Source organism: Mastigoproctus giganteus, chromosome 5 (genome assembly GCF_048544385.1).
Source record: "Mastigoproctus giganteus isolate SK-2022 chromosome 5, ASM4854438v1, whole genome shotgun sequence".
NCBI classification, from domain to species: Eukaryota; Metazoa; Arthropoda; class Arachnida; order Uropygi; family Thelyphonidae; genus Mastigoproctus; species Mastigoproctus giganteus.
In genome coordinates this window covers 146,390,737-146,408,023 of record NC_143579.1, presented here as the reverse complement: position 1 = coordinate 146,408,023, position 17,287 = coordinate 146,390,737, and the positions used below count along the sequence as shown (strand labels likewise).

At 38.7% G+C, this 17,287-nt stretch overlaps 1 protein-coding gene across 1 annotated transcript in view; it reads left to right on the top strand.

The window, feature by feature from the left end:
* LOC150085750 (AP-5 complex subunit beta-1-like) overlaps positions 1-17,287 on the top strand; it is an 842,186-nt gene that overhangs the window by 423,323 nt on the left and 401,576 nt on the right. The window contains exon 14 of the mRNA XM_090374678.1: positions 4,414-4,549. Within this exon, the coding sequence (XP_090230804.1) occupies positions 4,414-4,549 (136 nt within the window). The remainder of the gene's footprint in view (positions 1-4,413; positions 4,550-17,287) is intronic.

Sequence of the window (17,287 nt, the reverse complement as noted above, 5' to 3'; positions counted from 1 at the left end):
TCAGGGGAGGTACCCATAGACTGGAGATGTGCAAATGTGACCCAAATTCACAAAGCAGAATTAAAGGCTGACACAAGTAATTATAGACCTGTGAGTTTAACGTCTGTACCAGGAAAATTAATGGAGGCACTGGTTAAAGAAGCAAATTAATGCAGGATCATCTAGACAAGACTTCAGTTATAGCTCGGACACAGCATGGTTTTATTAAGGGAAAGTCTTGCCTGACCAGTTTGATTGGATTCTATGATGCAGTCACAAAAGAACTGGATGCAGGGAATAACTTTGATATTATATACTTGGATCTTAGAAAGGCTTTTGATACTGTTGCACATGTAAGACTGCTACACAAATTGGAGCAGTGTGACATTGGAGGCAAATTGCTGCTATGGATAAAGGGGTGGTTGAGGGGGAGAAGACAGAGAGTGGTAATCAATGGACACTGCTCATCGTGGATTAATGTTATTTGTGGAGTCCCTCAGGGTTCAGTGTTGGGTCCGTTATTGTTTTCTGTATTTATAAATAATATTGATGATGGTATATCAAGCTTAATGTCCAAGTTTGCAGACGATAAAAAGGTTGGCAGGGTTGTTAAGAACACTACTGATGCTATGCTGCTGCAACAGGATCTGGAAAGGTTGAGCAGATGGGCTGAGAGGTGGCAAATGAAGTTTAACATTGACAAATATAAAGTACTACATATGGGAAAGAGCAACCCCAGAGCAATGTATAAACTCTGTGGTACTACACTGACAGTGGTAGAGAATGAAAAGGACCTGGGGGTAATTGTGCAGGCAGATATGAAGGTCTCTGAGTAGTGCAGACAGTCTGCAAGAGTAGCTCATGGTGTCTTGTCAATGATATACAGGAATTTTTCTAGCAGGGAAAAAAGGAGGTGATTATCCCCTTGTATAAGGCAATGGTCAGGACAAACCTTGAGTACTGTATACAGGTCTGGAGGCCTCATTTCAAGAAGGATGTAGATCTGTTGGAACGAGTACAGAGAAGGGCAACAAGAGTAGTGAATGGAACAATGGGTTGCTCTTACGAAGAAAGGTTTTGCAAATTACAGTGTCTGGAGACTAGGCACCGGCAAGGTTGTTGTTTGGTTTTTAGGAGCATTAGCAACTAAGGCCATATTGCTCCGTGAATATGCGTGGTCATTCCCTGACCTTTCTGCATCCTCCGTATTTGGTGGTGACGGGCTCGAACCCCGCTCTAATCAAGAAGTGTGTGCTACGCACTGCTGCCCCTTCCCACCTGGCTACGGAAGCGCCTCCCGGCAAGGTGATCTGATAGAGGTGTATAAAGCCTTGAATGGTTTGAGCATGCTCAATGCTGATGGGATTTTTCCTCTTGCTCAGAATAATCACCTGAGAGGGCATAAATTCAAATTGAGGAAAGACAGATGTAGGATAGATGTTCGGAAATTTGCCTTTAGCCAGCAGGTAGTTGGTTGGTGGAACAGACTTCCGTCCCTTGTTGTGGAAGTTGATGGCCTAAATAAATTTAAGGCTCAGTTGGACAGGTATTTCGAATGAACAGAGGGGTGAAGTGGAAGTGTTTGGTTTTTTTTTTTAACTGATGCTTCATAGGTTTGCTGTCTTGCATCATATGCCTTTACTAATGCTAATCTCTAGAGCAATGTCTGCCAACCAACATCTCTTCTGTCACAAAGTGTGAGTGATGTCTTTTGAGGTTACGATGAGCATCATGGTGGGGTCCAGTATTCCTTACATATCAGAGGTACAGCTGTAAAATTTTCACATAACAGCTGCTATATCGCCCACTGGACCAAACCCATTGGTAACCCTCTAGGAGGCATCTGGATCAGCTAGTATATAAACTCACTGCCTCTACTCTACTAGCTAGTGAGTGGAGGAGGGGTCCGAGCAATCAGTATGTGGGACCATTGTTGAAGCCACATTCTTTCAAGGAGCTGGGTTTATTTTTGCTCTTTGTATGCCATATCTAAAAATTTCATTAAATCACACGTCTTCCCCACTATTACTTTATCTACCGGATGCATCATAAATGATCAAATAGAAAAAACTTATCTGCAAATAGATCTAACCCAAAACCTTCCTCATTAATTTCAGAAATATACTTGGTCTTAGTACCACTCTGAATACTGTCCGTGTCACCTATACAGAATCGAAAATATAAAGTTGTCCATATCCTGGCTTATTTGCCTTGTTTGGATATAGCGATGAGACCAAATGGTAAATCTGGCCATGCATTCTAAAACAGTATGGGCCACCAGACAAACGGTTTATTAAAATTGAAGACAGATAAAATAAACATACATTGATAGCGTTCAGGCATATTTTGCCTTTTTACAGTCAAAAAACGTTAGTACAAAAATTAATAAAGAATTCCCAGTATGGTGGTCATGCAAGATGAACTGCATGAACCTGTGCTGGCAACAATTAGCAGTTGGAAAATTTGGGCAGCATACCTGAGTGTTTTATGTACAGCCACTTCCCGGCTTACGTAATACTCGACTTATGGAAATTCGACTTTACGTAAGTTTTTGCCTGCCGGTGCAAACTCAAAAAAATCATGGAAACGTATTTTGCATCCTGTAGGAATAAATGGAGGTATCGTGAATATATCGTAATGTGAACCCAATAACACTTTTTTTTTTTTTTTGATAACTTGTTCAAAGACCTTGGAAGGTGAAATTTTCGCTTATAACTAAGCTATTTATCTCTCTAAAAGGTAATTTTTATAATGGAAATTGCACTACACTTTTATCGTTATCATGTGGACTAAGAAAATAACAGAATGGTACCCAAGAGGAGCTAGAAGAAAACCTGGAAGACAACAACAGAGATGGACAGATAAAATTCAGGAGTTTGTGGGCAGTAAATGGATGGCCATTGCACAAAACAGAAGGAACTGGAAAGTTGCTGGAGAGGCCTTCATTTTGCAGTGGATTGAAAATGGCTGATGATTATGATGTTTCGTTATAAGAATCAATTTTGAATGCCTTTGTTGATATTTTTCTGGAGGTCGGTACCATAAAACAATAAAAACAATTTGCACTTTCCCGTTTATTGGGCTTTTCTGTTAGCGCACTATATTATAAATTCGGGTAGTAAACTCGATCTTATTGCATTTGCGATAATGCCAATAACTGGAATTCTGTGGGTTTTTTTACATATGGTATTATGGTGAAATGAGTTCGCCTTCACGGAAATCTTCAATCATATAAAAAACATAAATGAATTTTCAGAATCTTCTCTTCATTCCTATTTACTTATTACAATGGTGAAGGGAAAGGGACCAACGAAAAAGTGCAAGTGCTGGCAGGGCTAGAAAATGAACCAAAATTGATTTAGAAATGAAGATGATTAATTAAGAAGTATGAAGCAAGATAAAGTGTATCATCTATTGCACGGAATTAGGTCTCACTGCTTCAACAGTGAATACTATTTTAAGGGACAGTGTGCATATAAAATAACAAGTTAAAGTATCAACGCATTTAAGATCAACAGTGATCACAAAACAGCATTCAGGTGCTATATCAAAGATGGAAAAGCTATTAATAATATGGATGAAAAATCAGATTCAGAAGCAAGTGTCCCTGAGTCCAATGGGCATTTAAACAAAAGCAAGAAGTATTAATGAAAATATTACGCATAAGTATAGTGAACCTCAAGCTAAGTTCGTGGCAAGCAACAGGTGGTTTAATAGGTTCAAGCATTGTGCTGGTTTCCGAAACATTAAAATATGCGGTGAAGTTTCCAGTGCCAATTCTGCAGCTGCAGCGAAATTTTATGATGTGTTGGAGAAAACCCCTTCTAAATCTCCACAGCCTTCAACTTCCACAGTGGCATGCTTATCAGCTGGACGGTTAATTCTGGCAACGATGCTCGAAAGGTAAAAGTTGCTGACATTATGCCTGTATCCTCTCTCTTTTTGTAATTTTATAATTTTGAAATTTTGAAATTTTTGTATTTTTGTGCACTTTTGTAATTTTTCCTGCACATGAGATAAAAAAAAAAAAGAATAAATAATTCTATTTACATGTTCATTGAACATTTCTTTTTTGCTTCAATCAAATTTGCAAGTGCTGCATGAGCATTTACAGACATTCTGACTTACGTAGAGTTCTGCGGAATGCAACCCTAAGTCGGGGAGTGGCTGTAGGCTGTATATAGATTATATTACAGCCAGTGAGTGAGTGTGGTGTTTATGTACTGTACAGTAAATTTTATATTGTTTTATTTTCAACTTAATTTAGCTTAATATAGCTCTAATCTCTATTAATGGCTGGAATAAATTTTAATTAATGATATTAAATGATACATTTTAATGATTGTGTGTGCATGCACACAAACCTATATTAAGTTGATTTTTATAACATTTTTGGCATATTCAGTACTATTTTTAATATATATACTTTTGTAGAAAATCCTTCACTTTCTACTGATGCTAATAATGAAAGCTGCCTGCTGTCCCAATAATTGGCTGCTTGGTACTAGTATTCTGTCAGTATGCCATAATGTCCTAGGATACCAGAATCAGGTTGAAGCTTTACATAATGGTATTTCTTTTCTTTTTTAACAAAAGTTATCTATATGGATTTTGCTTTCTACTTTTCAGTGAGATTGGTTTTGAAATAATTGTTTATAAGAAACAGAATTATCACCAACTTGTTAAGGAAAGGCCATAACATAGTGCATTTTATAAAATTGATGAAATTGATAAATTAATGAATAATATACTTTGTAAGGAATGTTTTTTTGGTACAGTTGAATTTGTTGGGATATACTTTAATAATGATAGGGTACTTCCTGTACCCTATCATTATTAAAACTAGTACCATATTTTACAAATGGAGTAAGCATAGGATTTACTTTGGCATGCAGTCTGGCATAACATGGTGCCTATTCGTCAAGTTCTCATAAATGCCTGTCAGAACAAACACTGAGTTCATGCCTAATTTCTGAACGCACACGCACACACACACACACACACACACACACACACACACACACACACACACACACACACACACACACACACACACTCTCTCTCTCTCTCCCTCTCTCTCGCCACCTTGGCTGTATCCCTGTTCCACGTTAGCCCACAATCATTGAACAATCTATGATTTTTAGAACTGTCCCCTAACCACAGCACACCTGCTATTTTCAGCCCATCACGTGAAGTCTGAGGCATGATTTAAATTCAATTTAATTTGAGAATACACTAATAGATACCTAAATGCAATAACAAACCTACCCTATTCACAGTCAGCAATAATATGTATTATGCTAGCAAGTTTACATTATATGTATTACGCTGTACTGTTACATTCATACAGTTTTAAATTAGTTATAGCCTTACTAGAAATAATTTTTTACCTAAAAACAAAAAAAAAAAAATATGTCAACCTACTTGATGTCAACCAACTTTGAGCTACTTATTTACCAAAATTAAAACACTGGGGGTTGCTTGAGCTTCCCAGCGAGGCCCCCAAAAAAGAGGAGGTAAAAATGGAAGTATAAAAAGTGTAACAGTTTTAATATTCCCCCATCCTGCTCAAGGGGAGTATTAAAAGAGGGGGGGATTTGTCCACCAGACGAGAAATAGGAAGGGGAGGGTTCCACCAAGGGAGAGGCAGGGAGGAAAAGTTATAGGGAAAGGGATCCTTAGAGTAATGAAGGGGGAGGGCAGAAGGATGGAATAATAGGAGATGGATTCAGGTGTAAACATCCACCTAGACAGAAGGAAGAAATATATTAAGACATCCCCCCAGGGCAACGGAAGTAAACATCATGGATAAAACCCATGAATTCGCCACATGGATGCTGAGATCCCACGTCAAGATGGAAGACATCTGCAGCATTCTAGGGAAAACTAACATCCTGGTCATGGAGATGCATGGCCAACACAGGAGTGAAACTCCTGGCCATGGGTTACAGGATATATTGCTGGATCCCAATCATCATAGAAGTGCACAGGAGAATGGAAATGGTAGCTTCCAAGCACAAATTGGTTAGCTATTCTAGCATTACTGAAGCTCTCATTGTGCATCATTGTAACAGCTTTGCATTTTCTTGCCATTTGAACAGGAATTAGTGCATCCTGGCATTAACACCTACACCCCAGGGGCTCACATCTGGTGAGCATGGGCTTGGCACACCCAGGGTCCTGAGCTGGATATCATCATTCTTCTCTTTCTTGGTGATTCCTTTCTACTTCTGCCTGTGCCGACCGGGCTAGCCGAGTGGGTAAAGTACCTGCCCGGCAACCCAAAGGTCGCGGGTTCGATTCCCGCCTCGGGCTTGGATCAAAGTACTGCAAAAACCTTGGGAGGTGCAATATGGCCACAGAAGCCGATGCGCCAACAACTACCAAATCAAAAAAATCAAATCAATCAAACTTCTGCCTGTCTCTCTCTCTTTCTCTCAGAGTAACTCTGGAATTTTTTTTTTTTTGGCTGGTGCAGCATAATAATAACTTTCACTGCTGGCTGACTTGCTATTTATAGCCCAAAAGTAAGGATGATGCAATAGCATGCAATATGGGATGATGCAATGTGCATGTTTATAGCATATGAGAAAAATGGAACTTTAATTGGAAAAATCTGTTTTAACCAAAAATTACATTTTTCTAAAATAATCTGAAATTTTATTATACATGAATAGAATTTGCAATACTTTTGACCAGGAGTGTTCTTCAGAATTTTTTTTTTTTTTTCTTTTTGACTCAGTGTGACACTCAGGGCAAGTTACTACTCTGGATAAAGGTAAAATTGAGTCGGAGAAGATAGGGATGCTGCTCTTTGTGAATTAATGGTATTAGTGCAGAGTCCGAGTTGTGTGCAGCCTATTGTTCTTTTCTGTATTTATTAAGGATACTGATGCAGGTGTATTGGCGCCTCCGTAGCCAGGTGGGCAGGAGCAGCAATGTGTAGCACACGCACATGCTTCTTGATTAGACCAGGGTTTGAGCTCGTGACCACTAAATATGGAGGATGCGGAAAGGTCAGGGAATGACCACCGCATATACCCGGAGTTAGCATTAGCATTAGCATTAGCAGAGGCATATGATGCAAGAAAGCAAGCTTATTCAGCATCAGCCAAAAAAAAACAAAAAAAAAAAAAAAACCCACTCCCATTTCACCCCTCCGTTCGTTCGAAATACTTGTCCAGTTGAGCTTTAAATTTGTTTAGGCTATCAACTTCAACAACCAGTGATGGAAGTCGGTTCCACCAACCAACCACCCGCTGGCCAAAGGCAAATTTCCGCACATCTATCCGACATCCGTCCTTCCTCAATTTGAATTTATGCCCTCTGAGGTGATTATTCTGAGAAAGATGAAGAATCCCATTGGCATTGAGCATGCTCAAACCATTCAAAGCCTTATACACCTCTATCAGATCACCTCGCCGGTGCCTAGTCTCCAGACTCTGTAATTTGCAAAACTTAAGCCTTTCTTCGTAAGAGCAACCCTTTGTTCCATTTACTAATCTTGTTGCCCTTCTCTGTACCCGTTCCAGCAGCTCTACATCCTTCTTGAAATGAGGCCTCCAGACCTGTATACAGTACTCAAGATGTGGCCTTACCATTGCCTTATACAAGGGAATAATCACCTCCTTATCCCTGCTAGAAAAATTCCTGTATATCATTGACAAGACACCATGAGCTACTCTTGCAGCTCGTCTGCACTGCTCAGAGAACTTCATATCTGCCTGCACAATTACCCCCAGGTCCTTTTCATTCTCCACCACTGTCAGTGTAGTACCGCAGAGTTGATACGTTGCTCTGGGGTTACTGTTTCCCATATGCAGCACTTTACATTTGTCGATGTTAAACCTCATTTGCCACCTCTCAGCCCATCTGTTCAACCTGTCCAGATCCTGTTGCAGCAGCATAGCGTCAGTATTGTCCTTAACGACCCTGCCAACCTTTGTATCATCTGCAAACTTGGACATTAAACTTGATATCCCATCATCAATATCATTCATAAACACCGAAAACAACAACGGACCCAACACTGAACCTTGAGGAACTCCACTAATAACATTAGTCCACGTTGAGCAGTGTCCATTGATTACCACTCTCTGTCTTCTGCCACTCAACCATCCCCTTATCCATAGCAGCAATTTGCCTCCAATGCCACACTGCTCCAATTTGTGCAGCAGTCTTCCATGTGCAACAGTATCAAAAGCCTTTCTAAGATCCAAATATATAATATCAAAGTTATTCCCTGCATCCAGTTCTTTTGTGACTACATCATAGTATCCAATCAAATTGGTCAGGCAAGACCTGCCCTTAACAAAACCATGCTGCGTCTGAGCTATAACTGAATTCTTGTCTAGATGATCCTGCAGTGCTTCTTTAACCAGTGCCTCCATTAATTTACCTGGAACAGAAGTTAAACTAACAGGTCTATAATTACTTGTGTCAGCCTTTGAACCTCCTTTGTGAATTGGGGTCACATTTGCACATCTCCAGTCCATAGGTACCTCCCCTGAGTCCAAGGAAGCTCTCATAATTATGGCTAAGGGTTTGCTTACTTCCTTTGCTGCCTCCTTTAATATAACTGGATAGATCCCATCCACCCCAGGTGCCTTTTTTATGTTTATCCCCAACAATCTCTCCTCCACTTTCCTCTCAGTTATTACAAAATCATCCAGCTCACTGCCAATGTTTACTTTACCTACATCATTCTCCTTCCTGAATAACTCCTCATGCGTGAATGTAGATGCAAAATACTCGTTTAGATTGTTAGCCACCTGAGCAGGATCCTCAACTGTTGAACCATCAATATCCAGTGGACCAATCTGATTCATCCCTTTCCTTTTCGAGTTCAAGTATGTAAAGAACTCTTTTCTGTTTTTCTTTGCATCCTTTGCCAAGGATTTTTCATAGTCTGCCTTTGCCTGCCTAATCTCCTTTGTGACTTGGTTACAGACCAACTTATATCTATCATAGGCTTCCATGTCACCCATTAATTTGTATGTATCCCATGCATTTTTCTTCTCTGCCACATATCTCATTAGTTCATCTGACAACCATTTAGGCCTAAACCTTGAACAATATTTCTTAGTTGGTATGTAAAGCCTGGTAGCCTCCAAGATTAGTTCCTTGAATGCTTCCCATTTTGAGTTTGCTGTTGGTAACATCATCACTTGGTCCCACTGTATAGAATTTAAATACTGTCTCAGACCATCATAGTCACCTTTACGAAAACAAAAACCCTTCCCTTTACCTCTGATGGTAGTTACCTCCTTGAGTAAATCCCACTTCAACACACTGTGATCACTGCCACCTAGTGGTTCATTTATCTGCAGGTTCTTAATGCATGAGGAATCACTACTGATAATCAGATCAAGAGTATTGCTCCCTCTCGTTGCCTCACGAACATGCTGATGTAGAAAACAATCATCCAATAAATCCACAAAAGCCTTGCTAGTGTGCGAGTGACCAACCCACAAATTCCAGTCAATATCTGGGAAATTAAAGTCCCCCATTATAAGACTCTCTGATTTACTGGTCCACTCTATTTCCCTGTACAATATCTTATTATACTCATCAGAGTCATTAGGCCTATAGCACACTCCTACTCTCAATTTTGATTTCCCTATGCTTATGTCACACCAAACTGACTCGACGCTGCCCTGTCCATCGATGTCGACTGGCTTCACTTCCTTGGACTTTATGTGTTTCTTAATTAATAGCATAACCCCTCCTCCCCTCCTGTCCTGTCTATCCTTTCTATACACATTGTATTCCCCAAATTCCAGTTCCGCATTACTTATATCTGTGTGACACCACGTCTCTGATATCCCAACAATATCTGCCTTTGATGTTTTGAGCAATACCTCAAATTCATCAAATTTATTTACCAAACTCCTAGCATTGGTGTACACGCAGGTATACATGCACCTGTTTCTATTCTTAGCTACCCTAACACAACCCATGTGTTTACTTGTACCGCAATGACTACCAGCAGTCTCTGAAATATCCTGCATCCTGTTTTTCAGACTTCTGCTCATTTCAATAGAAGCAGTGCAAGAATCACTTCCACCTCTGCCACTGGCTACTGTTAATCTATTAGTCCTTGTATCCCCCCCAACTAGCAGTTTTCCGACCCACCTAACACTGCCTCGACAGCATCAGCAAAAATTCTTGCACCCTTTCTATTTAAGTGTATCCCATCCCTGTAGAAGCAATCTCTCCTGTTAACAAGTACAGTCCAGGCTGAAAAAAATTCTACCCCTTGAGCCTTGCACAATCCCTCCAGGGCCGAATTGATCGACAAGGCTCTCATCATATACTCCCTCCTATCGTGTCTGGGCAGAATTGCAGACACTTTCAAGTTCAACCCTAATTCACGGCTTTTTTTCAACAGTGACCTGTACTTGCTAAGTTGTTAATGCCTTAGTTGTTAATGCTCCTAAAAACCAAATAACAAACAAGCAGGTGTATCAGACTTTGTCTAAGTTTTCAGATGATACAAAGGTTGGCTGGTAGATTATTGACAGTAATTAAGGTAAGCTACTGCAAGATCTAAAACAATTAGGCAAGTGTGCTGAGAAATGGTAGTTGAGGTTTAACATTGAAAAATGCAAGGTACTGCATATGGGTAGCAGTAATCCCAGATTTATGTACCAACTGTATGGTACTATACTCAGGATAGTGGAAAAATAAAAATACCTGGAATAATAGTGCAGTTAGATATGAAGTTTTCTGAGCAGTGCAAACAGGCTGCCTGGACAGTTCTTGACTTTGCACATTATGGCCTTATTTTGCAATGCACCATAAAACAGCAACTAATCAACCAACCAACCTGGACAGCTTGTGGGGTTTTTCAGTGATATACAAGAATTTTGCTAGCAGGAATAAGGAGGTGATTATCCCATTGCACAAGGCAATGGCAGCAGAGATGGGGAGACCCTGGTTGCACTTGACAAGCAACACTGTGTACAAGGCAACAGTTAGGCTGCATCTTGAATTGAGTAATGCATACAGGTCTAGTGGCCTCATTTTAAGAATGATATAGATTTGTTGGAATGGGTGCAGAGAAGGGCAGTGGGATTAGTGAAAAAAAAAATCTTAGAGAAAATATTCAGTTCTGCAAATTGCAGCTTTTGGAGAATGGTCACCTGCATGGTGATATGACTGAGGTATTTAAGGATTTGAATGATCAAGAAGCTGAATGCTGATGACATTCTTCCTTTTGCTGAGACTATGCACAAATTCAAATTGAGAAAGAATGGTTATAAAGTAGATGTGGGAATGAGAAGGGCTTTTTTTTTTTTTGCCTAGACTATGGGAAAGACCACAGTCCGAGGTTAAACAGTATGCTCCTGCCCCAGAACCTAATGAGGTTTTGGAACCATCAGTAAATTGGTTCTAGAAATGGGTTTATTGTTCCAGTCAGTATATCAAAATGGTAATATGGAACCATTTTGTCCAAACCCATTTGTAAAGTAGAATTAGAAGTGAATCAGAATTAGAATAACAGAGGGGTATCCTTTGTAACAAGATTGTTACAAAGGATGCCCTTTGTAACAACCTTGTGACTGCACTTCTAGGTTGTAAGCTTCCTGATTGTTCAGGCATAGCCTGTATGCTCCCATAACTGCTTCAGCCTAAATAAAGAGATGAAGTGATAGAAGATTTGTGAGAACTTCAGTAAAAACTTTTGGAATTGATCTCATAGCACCTGTTATGCTGATACTGGCCAGCCTCTGTAATTTGCAGAGATCAGCCTGGGCTGATTTTAACATGACTCTGGGCCACCATGCAACCAGTTCATAGGAGAGCATTGGCCTAATAACTGGGGTAAAAACCTAATAGATAACTTTTGTGTTCATCCTTTGAGGAAGTCCAGATAATCTTTTTGGCTTTCTTGATACAATGAAAAGACCTGGGGACAAGATGGTTCTTCTAGGTTAAACTGCTATCAAGGATGATACCTAAGTATTTAACTTCGGAAGACCAAATGAGAGTTTTCCCAAAGAAAGAAACAGACCTAAGTTCTTTGGAAATTCTCTTTTTTGAAAATGCAACAAATATGGTTTTATTAGGATTAACTAAGTTTGATTGTTTTACACCAATAGGAATAATGCTTTTGCATTGATTCAGTGGCAGTACGGTGAAATTTACCATTTATTGCAGATAAAGGAACCACTAGGTGACAGTGATCACAGTGTGCTGAAGTGGGATTTACTCAAAGAGGTAACTACCATCAGGGGTAAAGGGAAGGGTTTTTGCTTTCGTAAAGGCAACTACGGTGGTCTGAGACAGTATTTAAATTCTATACAATGGGACCAACTGATGATGTTACCAACAGCAAATTCAAAATGGCAAGCATTCAAAGAATTAATCTTGGAAGCTACTAGGCTTTACATACAAGTAAGAAATATTGTTTGAGGTTTAGGCCTAAATGGATGTCAGATGAATTAATGAGACATATGGTAGAGAAGAAAAATGCATGGGATACATATAAATTAATGGGTGACATGGAAGCTTATGATAGATATAAGCTGGTCTGTAACCAAATCACAAAGGAGATTAGGCAGGCAAAGGCAGATAATGAGAAATCCTTGGCAAAGGATGCAAAGAAAAACAACAAAGAGTTCTTTACCTATGTAAACTCTAAAAGGAAAGGGATGAACCAGATTGGTCCACTGGATATTGATGGTTCAACTATTGATGATCCTGCTCAGGTGGCTAACAAACTAAATGAGTATTTTGCATCTACATTCACCCACGAGGAGTTATTCAGGAAGGGGAATGCCAGAAGTGAGTTAAACTCTGGCAGTGAGCTAGATGATTTTGTAATAACAGAGGAAAGTGGAGGAGAAATTGTTGAAGATAAACATAAAAAAGACACCCCGGGGTGGATGTAATCTATCCAGTTATAGGAAAGGAAGAAAGCAAACCCTTAGCTATAATTATTAGAGCTTCTTTGGACTAGGGAGGTACCCATGGATTGGAGATGTGCAAATGTGACCCCAATTCACAAAGGGTGACACAAGTAATTATAGACCTGTTAGTTTAACTTCTGCTCCAGGAAAATTAATGGAGGCACTGGTTAAAGAAGCACTGCAGGATCATCTAGACAAGACTTCAGTTATGGCTCGGACACAGCATGGTTTTGTTAAGGGAGGTGGTAGATGACTTTCATCAACCGGTGAAATAGCACCACTTTGCTTATTGGAGGCTTGAAGTGGTGAAACCCATGTTTAGTCTCTAGAGCAAAGTTTCCGGCATCCCCCTTCCCCCATACTTCTCCTTCAACCCATCCACGGTACTAAGTGCTATAGGTTTTGATGTCTTTCGTGTTTGGGGTTTTCATAAAAAAAAAAAAAAAATTGATTGGATACTATGATGTGGTCACAAAGGAACTGAATGCAGGGAATAACCAGTCAGTGTTAAGCTGATTATTATTTTTTTGTATCCTTCTTAACAGGACATTAAGGTCCTTAGTCGAAATATCCTTGACCTTGAAGGCAATCTTGACACATTTTGGAAGGTCACTATCTTTGATCACCTTCAGCCTCATGCCCTTGAGTACTTTGTCATTTTGGTTAAAATTTGTTTTGAGCCAAGTACCTGTTTGTTGATTACTACACAGGTGAGGGAGCATAAATTCAAATTGAGGAAAGACAGTTGTAGAATAGATGTTTGCCTTTAGTCAGTGGGTGGTTGATTGCTGGAACAAACTTCCATCTGTCATTGTGGAAGTTAATAGTTTAAATACATTCAAGGAAGAAATGGACAAACTTTTGGAGTGAATGGATGGGTGAAATGGGAAAATTTTTTTTTTTTTTTTTTTTTTTTGTTGGCTGATGCTGTATAAGCTTGCTTTATTGCATCATATGCCTCTACTAATGCTAAAAGTACAGAATTGTACCACAAGTAAGTTGATAATTTTTATGAGTGGCAGGGGTTCTTCCTGAGGAGTACCATCTACATGCTTCAATATCTCACACTGGACAGGGCCAATTCTAAAACCTAGTCAGAGGTTTTTAGACCTCTTAGATGTTGTCAGCCTAGCAGTAAGTCAGGAAGTAAAACCCTTCTGGGATAGATCTTTTAGTGGGCACAGTGCTAGCAATGTCAGAACTGGTCCCATTTTGAGCCAATGCTGAATTTGAGTGGCTTTTTTTGTCTCTCCTTCTGAAGCTTTCAGCGTAAATTATGCTTGGCTGTTTTGGAGAAACAAGAAGTATGTGCTTTGCCAGTGCCAGGCTCTTGAAGCACCTTGGTCTTACCTGTTGTTTCCAAAAGTCCAGACTGTCCAGCAGAAGTAACCTTAGCAACCTTGGGACTATGCTCAAAGCTACTGAGTTCATCTCATTTTTCAAGTGGTGGTGTGGGACCACCCTTTCTCCCCTTCCACCATGTAGCAGTGAGGTTGCAGTTTTGTAAGGGGGCTATAAAGTTACATTCATAATATTTTAAATTATTTTTTTATTTATAACAACTGATGTTTTAATTTATGACATTCTTTTTTAATAAATTAACCTTAATAAAAAAACACTTTCAATGGTAATTACACACCTACAAAACTAGCAAAGAGAATTTGAAGTAGTGATATGGAAAGGAATACAAAATCCCAAAGAGATTAACTCCGAAAATATCTCATAGAATTTCCTTACTCCAACACTCATTATTCAGCTATTTTGAAGTCGGAATAAAATATAAAATTTCAGTTGCTTTATCCAATTAACATAAATACCAACTGCACATCTAATTTTAAACAAAAATATAATGAAAATCCATAATTTTTAAGTGATAAAATATCTACTTTCCTACTGTTGAACCTTATTATGAATTATGAGAATGTCATTTTGTCCTGTGCAAATAATTTTATAAATTGATTTTTGTTTTATAACAGGAGTTAATATTTCATTTTCCACACTAGATAAATAAATATCTGAAATTGGGGTTGTTACACCTAAATCCATAAGGAGTCCGAAAATCTATTTATAAGTCTGAAATTTTATGTACACAAGTAAGGTGAAAGAAATCAGTTTTTCATATCTTTTGGAGTTAATTTTGTATGCTGGTTTAGGGTATTCTGAAACAACATACAAAAAAAAAAAAAAAAAAAAAAAAATTAGGGTATCTTAACATCTCCATGTTTTTATTTAATTGCATTTGTATAAATGGAGACTGCATCACATTATGCTAAAATATCCTTGTGGTCCAGTTTAGTGTACTTTAATATTTGGAAGACCTTTCTGTGTTGTTGACTCTAAATGATGATATAGCTCAGAGGTTCCCAAACTTTCTTGTCACGGCACACTTACTGTCCCAGTAATTTTTTCACAGCACCCCTAGGCCAAAAGAAATACCTAGCACAGCGGTTTTCGACCTTTTAATATATACCTATATAATAATTTTCATCTTTATATAGAGGTACTAAATAAAGATCAATTATAGATCACCACAAAATTAAAATGATACGGTACAATGGATATTGTACCCTTTTATATAATGAAAATAAATATATAAATTTAAAAAAATAATAATAATTATAACTTTAAGTAACTTAAACCCAAATTACCCGGCACTCCAAGAATGTTGTTGCGGCACCCTGGTTGAAAACCACTGATATAGCCAAAGGAGAAATAATGTTTTTTATCTATGAAGAGAGGCTAGAAATAGTGGATATTTGTTATGAAATGACTGGGTGGAACAATGGCCTGGTTTGTGAATTTTAACACTTCCAAATAAAAAGGGTATTGCGATATTTCATATACCAATGTTCCATATAACAGATAAAGTTATTTTCACTTGTTTTCTTAATTAACAACTGAAATTAACAGCAAAGTATTGAGTTGTAATTCTTCACACTTCATTCCTTATACAAAAATATTTAGAAAATTTTGCTGGAGATCCTAAGAAGGTAAAAAGATTGTAGTCAGATTGTGAAAATTACAAGATCATGCCATTTGAAATGTTAATCTAAAACTGAGTACCTTCAGAAGAATTTCTGTTGCAGTTACTCCATGCTCCAGTTTAGGGATCTTTTAGATGAGTGTGTTTCCCACAACGTTTTATATGGCGGGTCCATGGAATGCAACTGGGTGCAATAGACCTGCACAAGGCAGACTACACAGGAGCAGCTGACTCACTTGGTTTCTCCTCCAGTATTTGTTGAGCTAACATCTTTTTATTCGTTTTTAAAATTAATTAATATGTTCAACATTTAAAAATTTATTAGATAAGTTAAAAACATCCAGCTATGTATGATACAAGATCAAAGGCATTTTTGTGGAGAGAAAATTTGTGCTAGCATGTTTCATTCCAGTCTTTCCATGTGTGTTTCATTCCAGTCTTTCCATGTATGAAAACTGGAATGATTTATCCACAGAAGAAAGAAAAACACTGCTTGGTCAACAAAATAGGAAGAACCACCAACAATGGTGGCTTTTGGAATTATTAACTAAATAAACACAGAGTGCAGACAGACCATACAGCTGAATTGTGTCCATTACTGATGATCAGACAAGCATGATCAGATTACTAGAAACCACTTGTGTAAGGTACTAGTCATGCTATCTGCCGCATTTTATCCTCACTACCTACACATTAGCATTAGTAGAGACATATGATGTAAGAAAACAAGCTTATATAGCATCAGCCAAAAAAAATAAATAAATAACCCTTGCCGTTTCACCCATCCATTCACTCCAAAAGTTTGTCTACTTTAGCCTTGAATTCATTTAAGCTGTCAACTTCCACAATGACAGATGGAAGCTTGTTCCAGCAATTGACCACCTGCAGGCAAAAAACAAATGTTCACACATCTATTCTACAACTGTCTTTCCTCAGTGCTGCTCATTTACTTGTACTGCAATGACTCCCAGCAGTTTTTGAAATACCCTGCATCTTGTTTTCCAGGCTGCTGCTCATTCCAATAGAATGAGTTGCTATTCTTAGCTACCCTAACACAACATAGATTGTGTTAGGGTAGCTAACACAACCTAACACAACCTATGTGTTAGGGTAGCTAAGAATAGGAACAGGTGCATGTATACTTCCATGTACACCAGTGCTAGGAGTTTGGTTGTTATTGTTGTTATTTGGTTTTTAGGAGCATTAGCAACTAAGACCATATTACTCCGGGGTATGCGGTGGTCATTCTCTGACCTTTCCGCATCCTCCGTATTTAGTGGTGGGCATGGGCTCGAACCCTGGTCTAATCAAGAAGCCTGTGCTACGCACTGCTGCTCCTGCCCACCTGGCTACGGAGGCACCAAGGAGTTTGGAAAATAAATTTGATGAATTTGAGGTATTGCTCAGAACA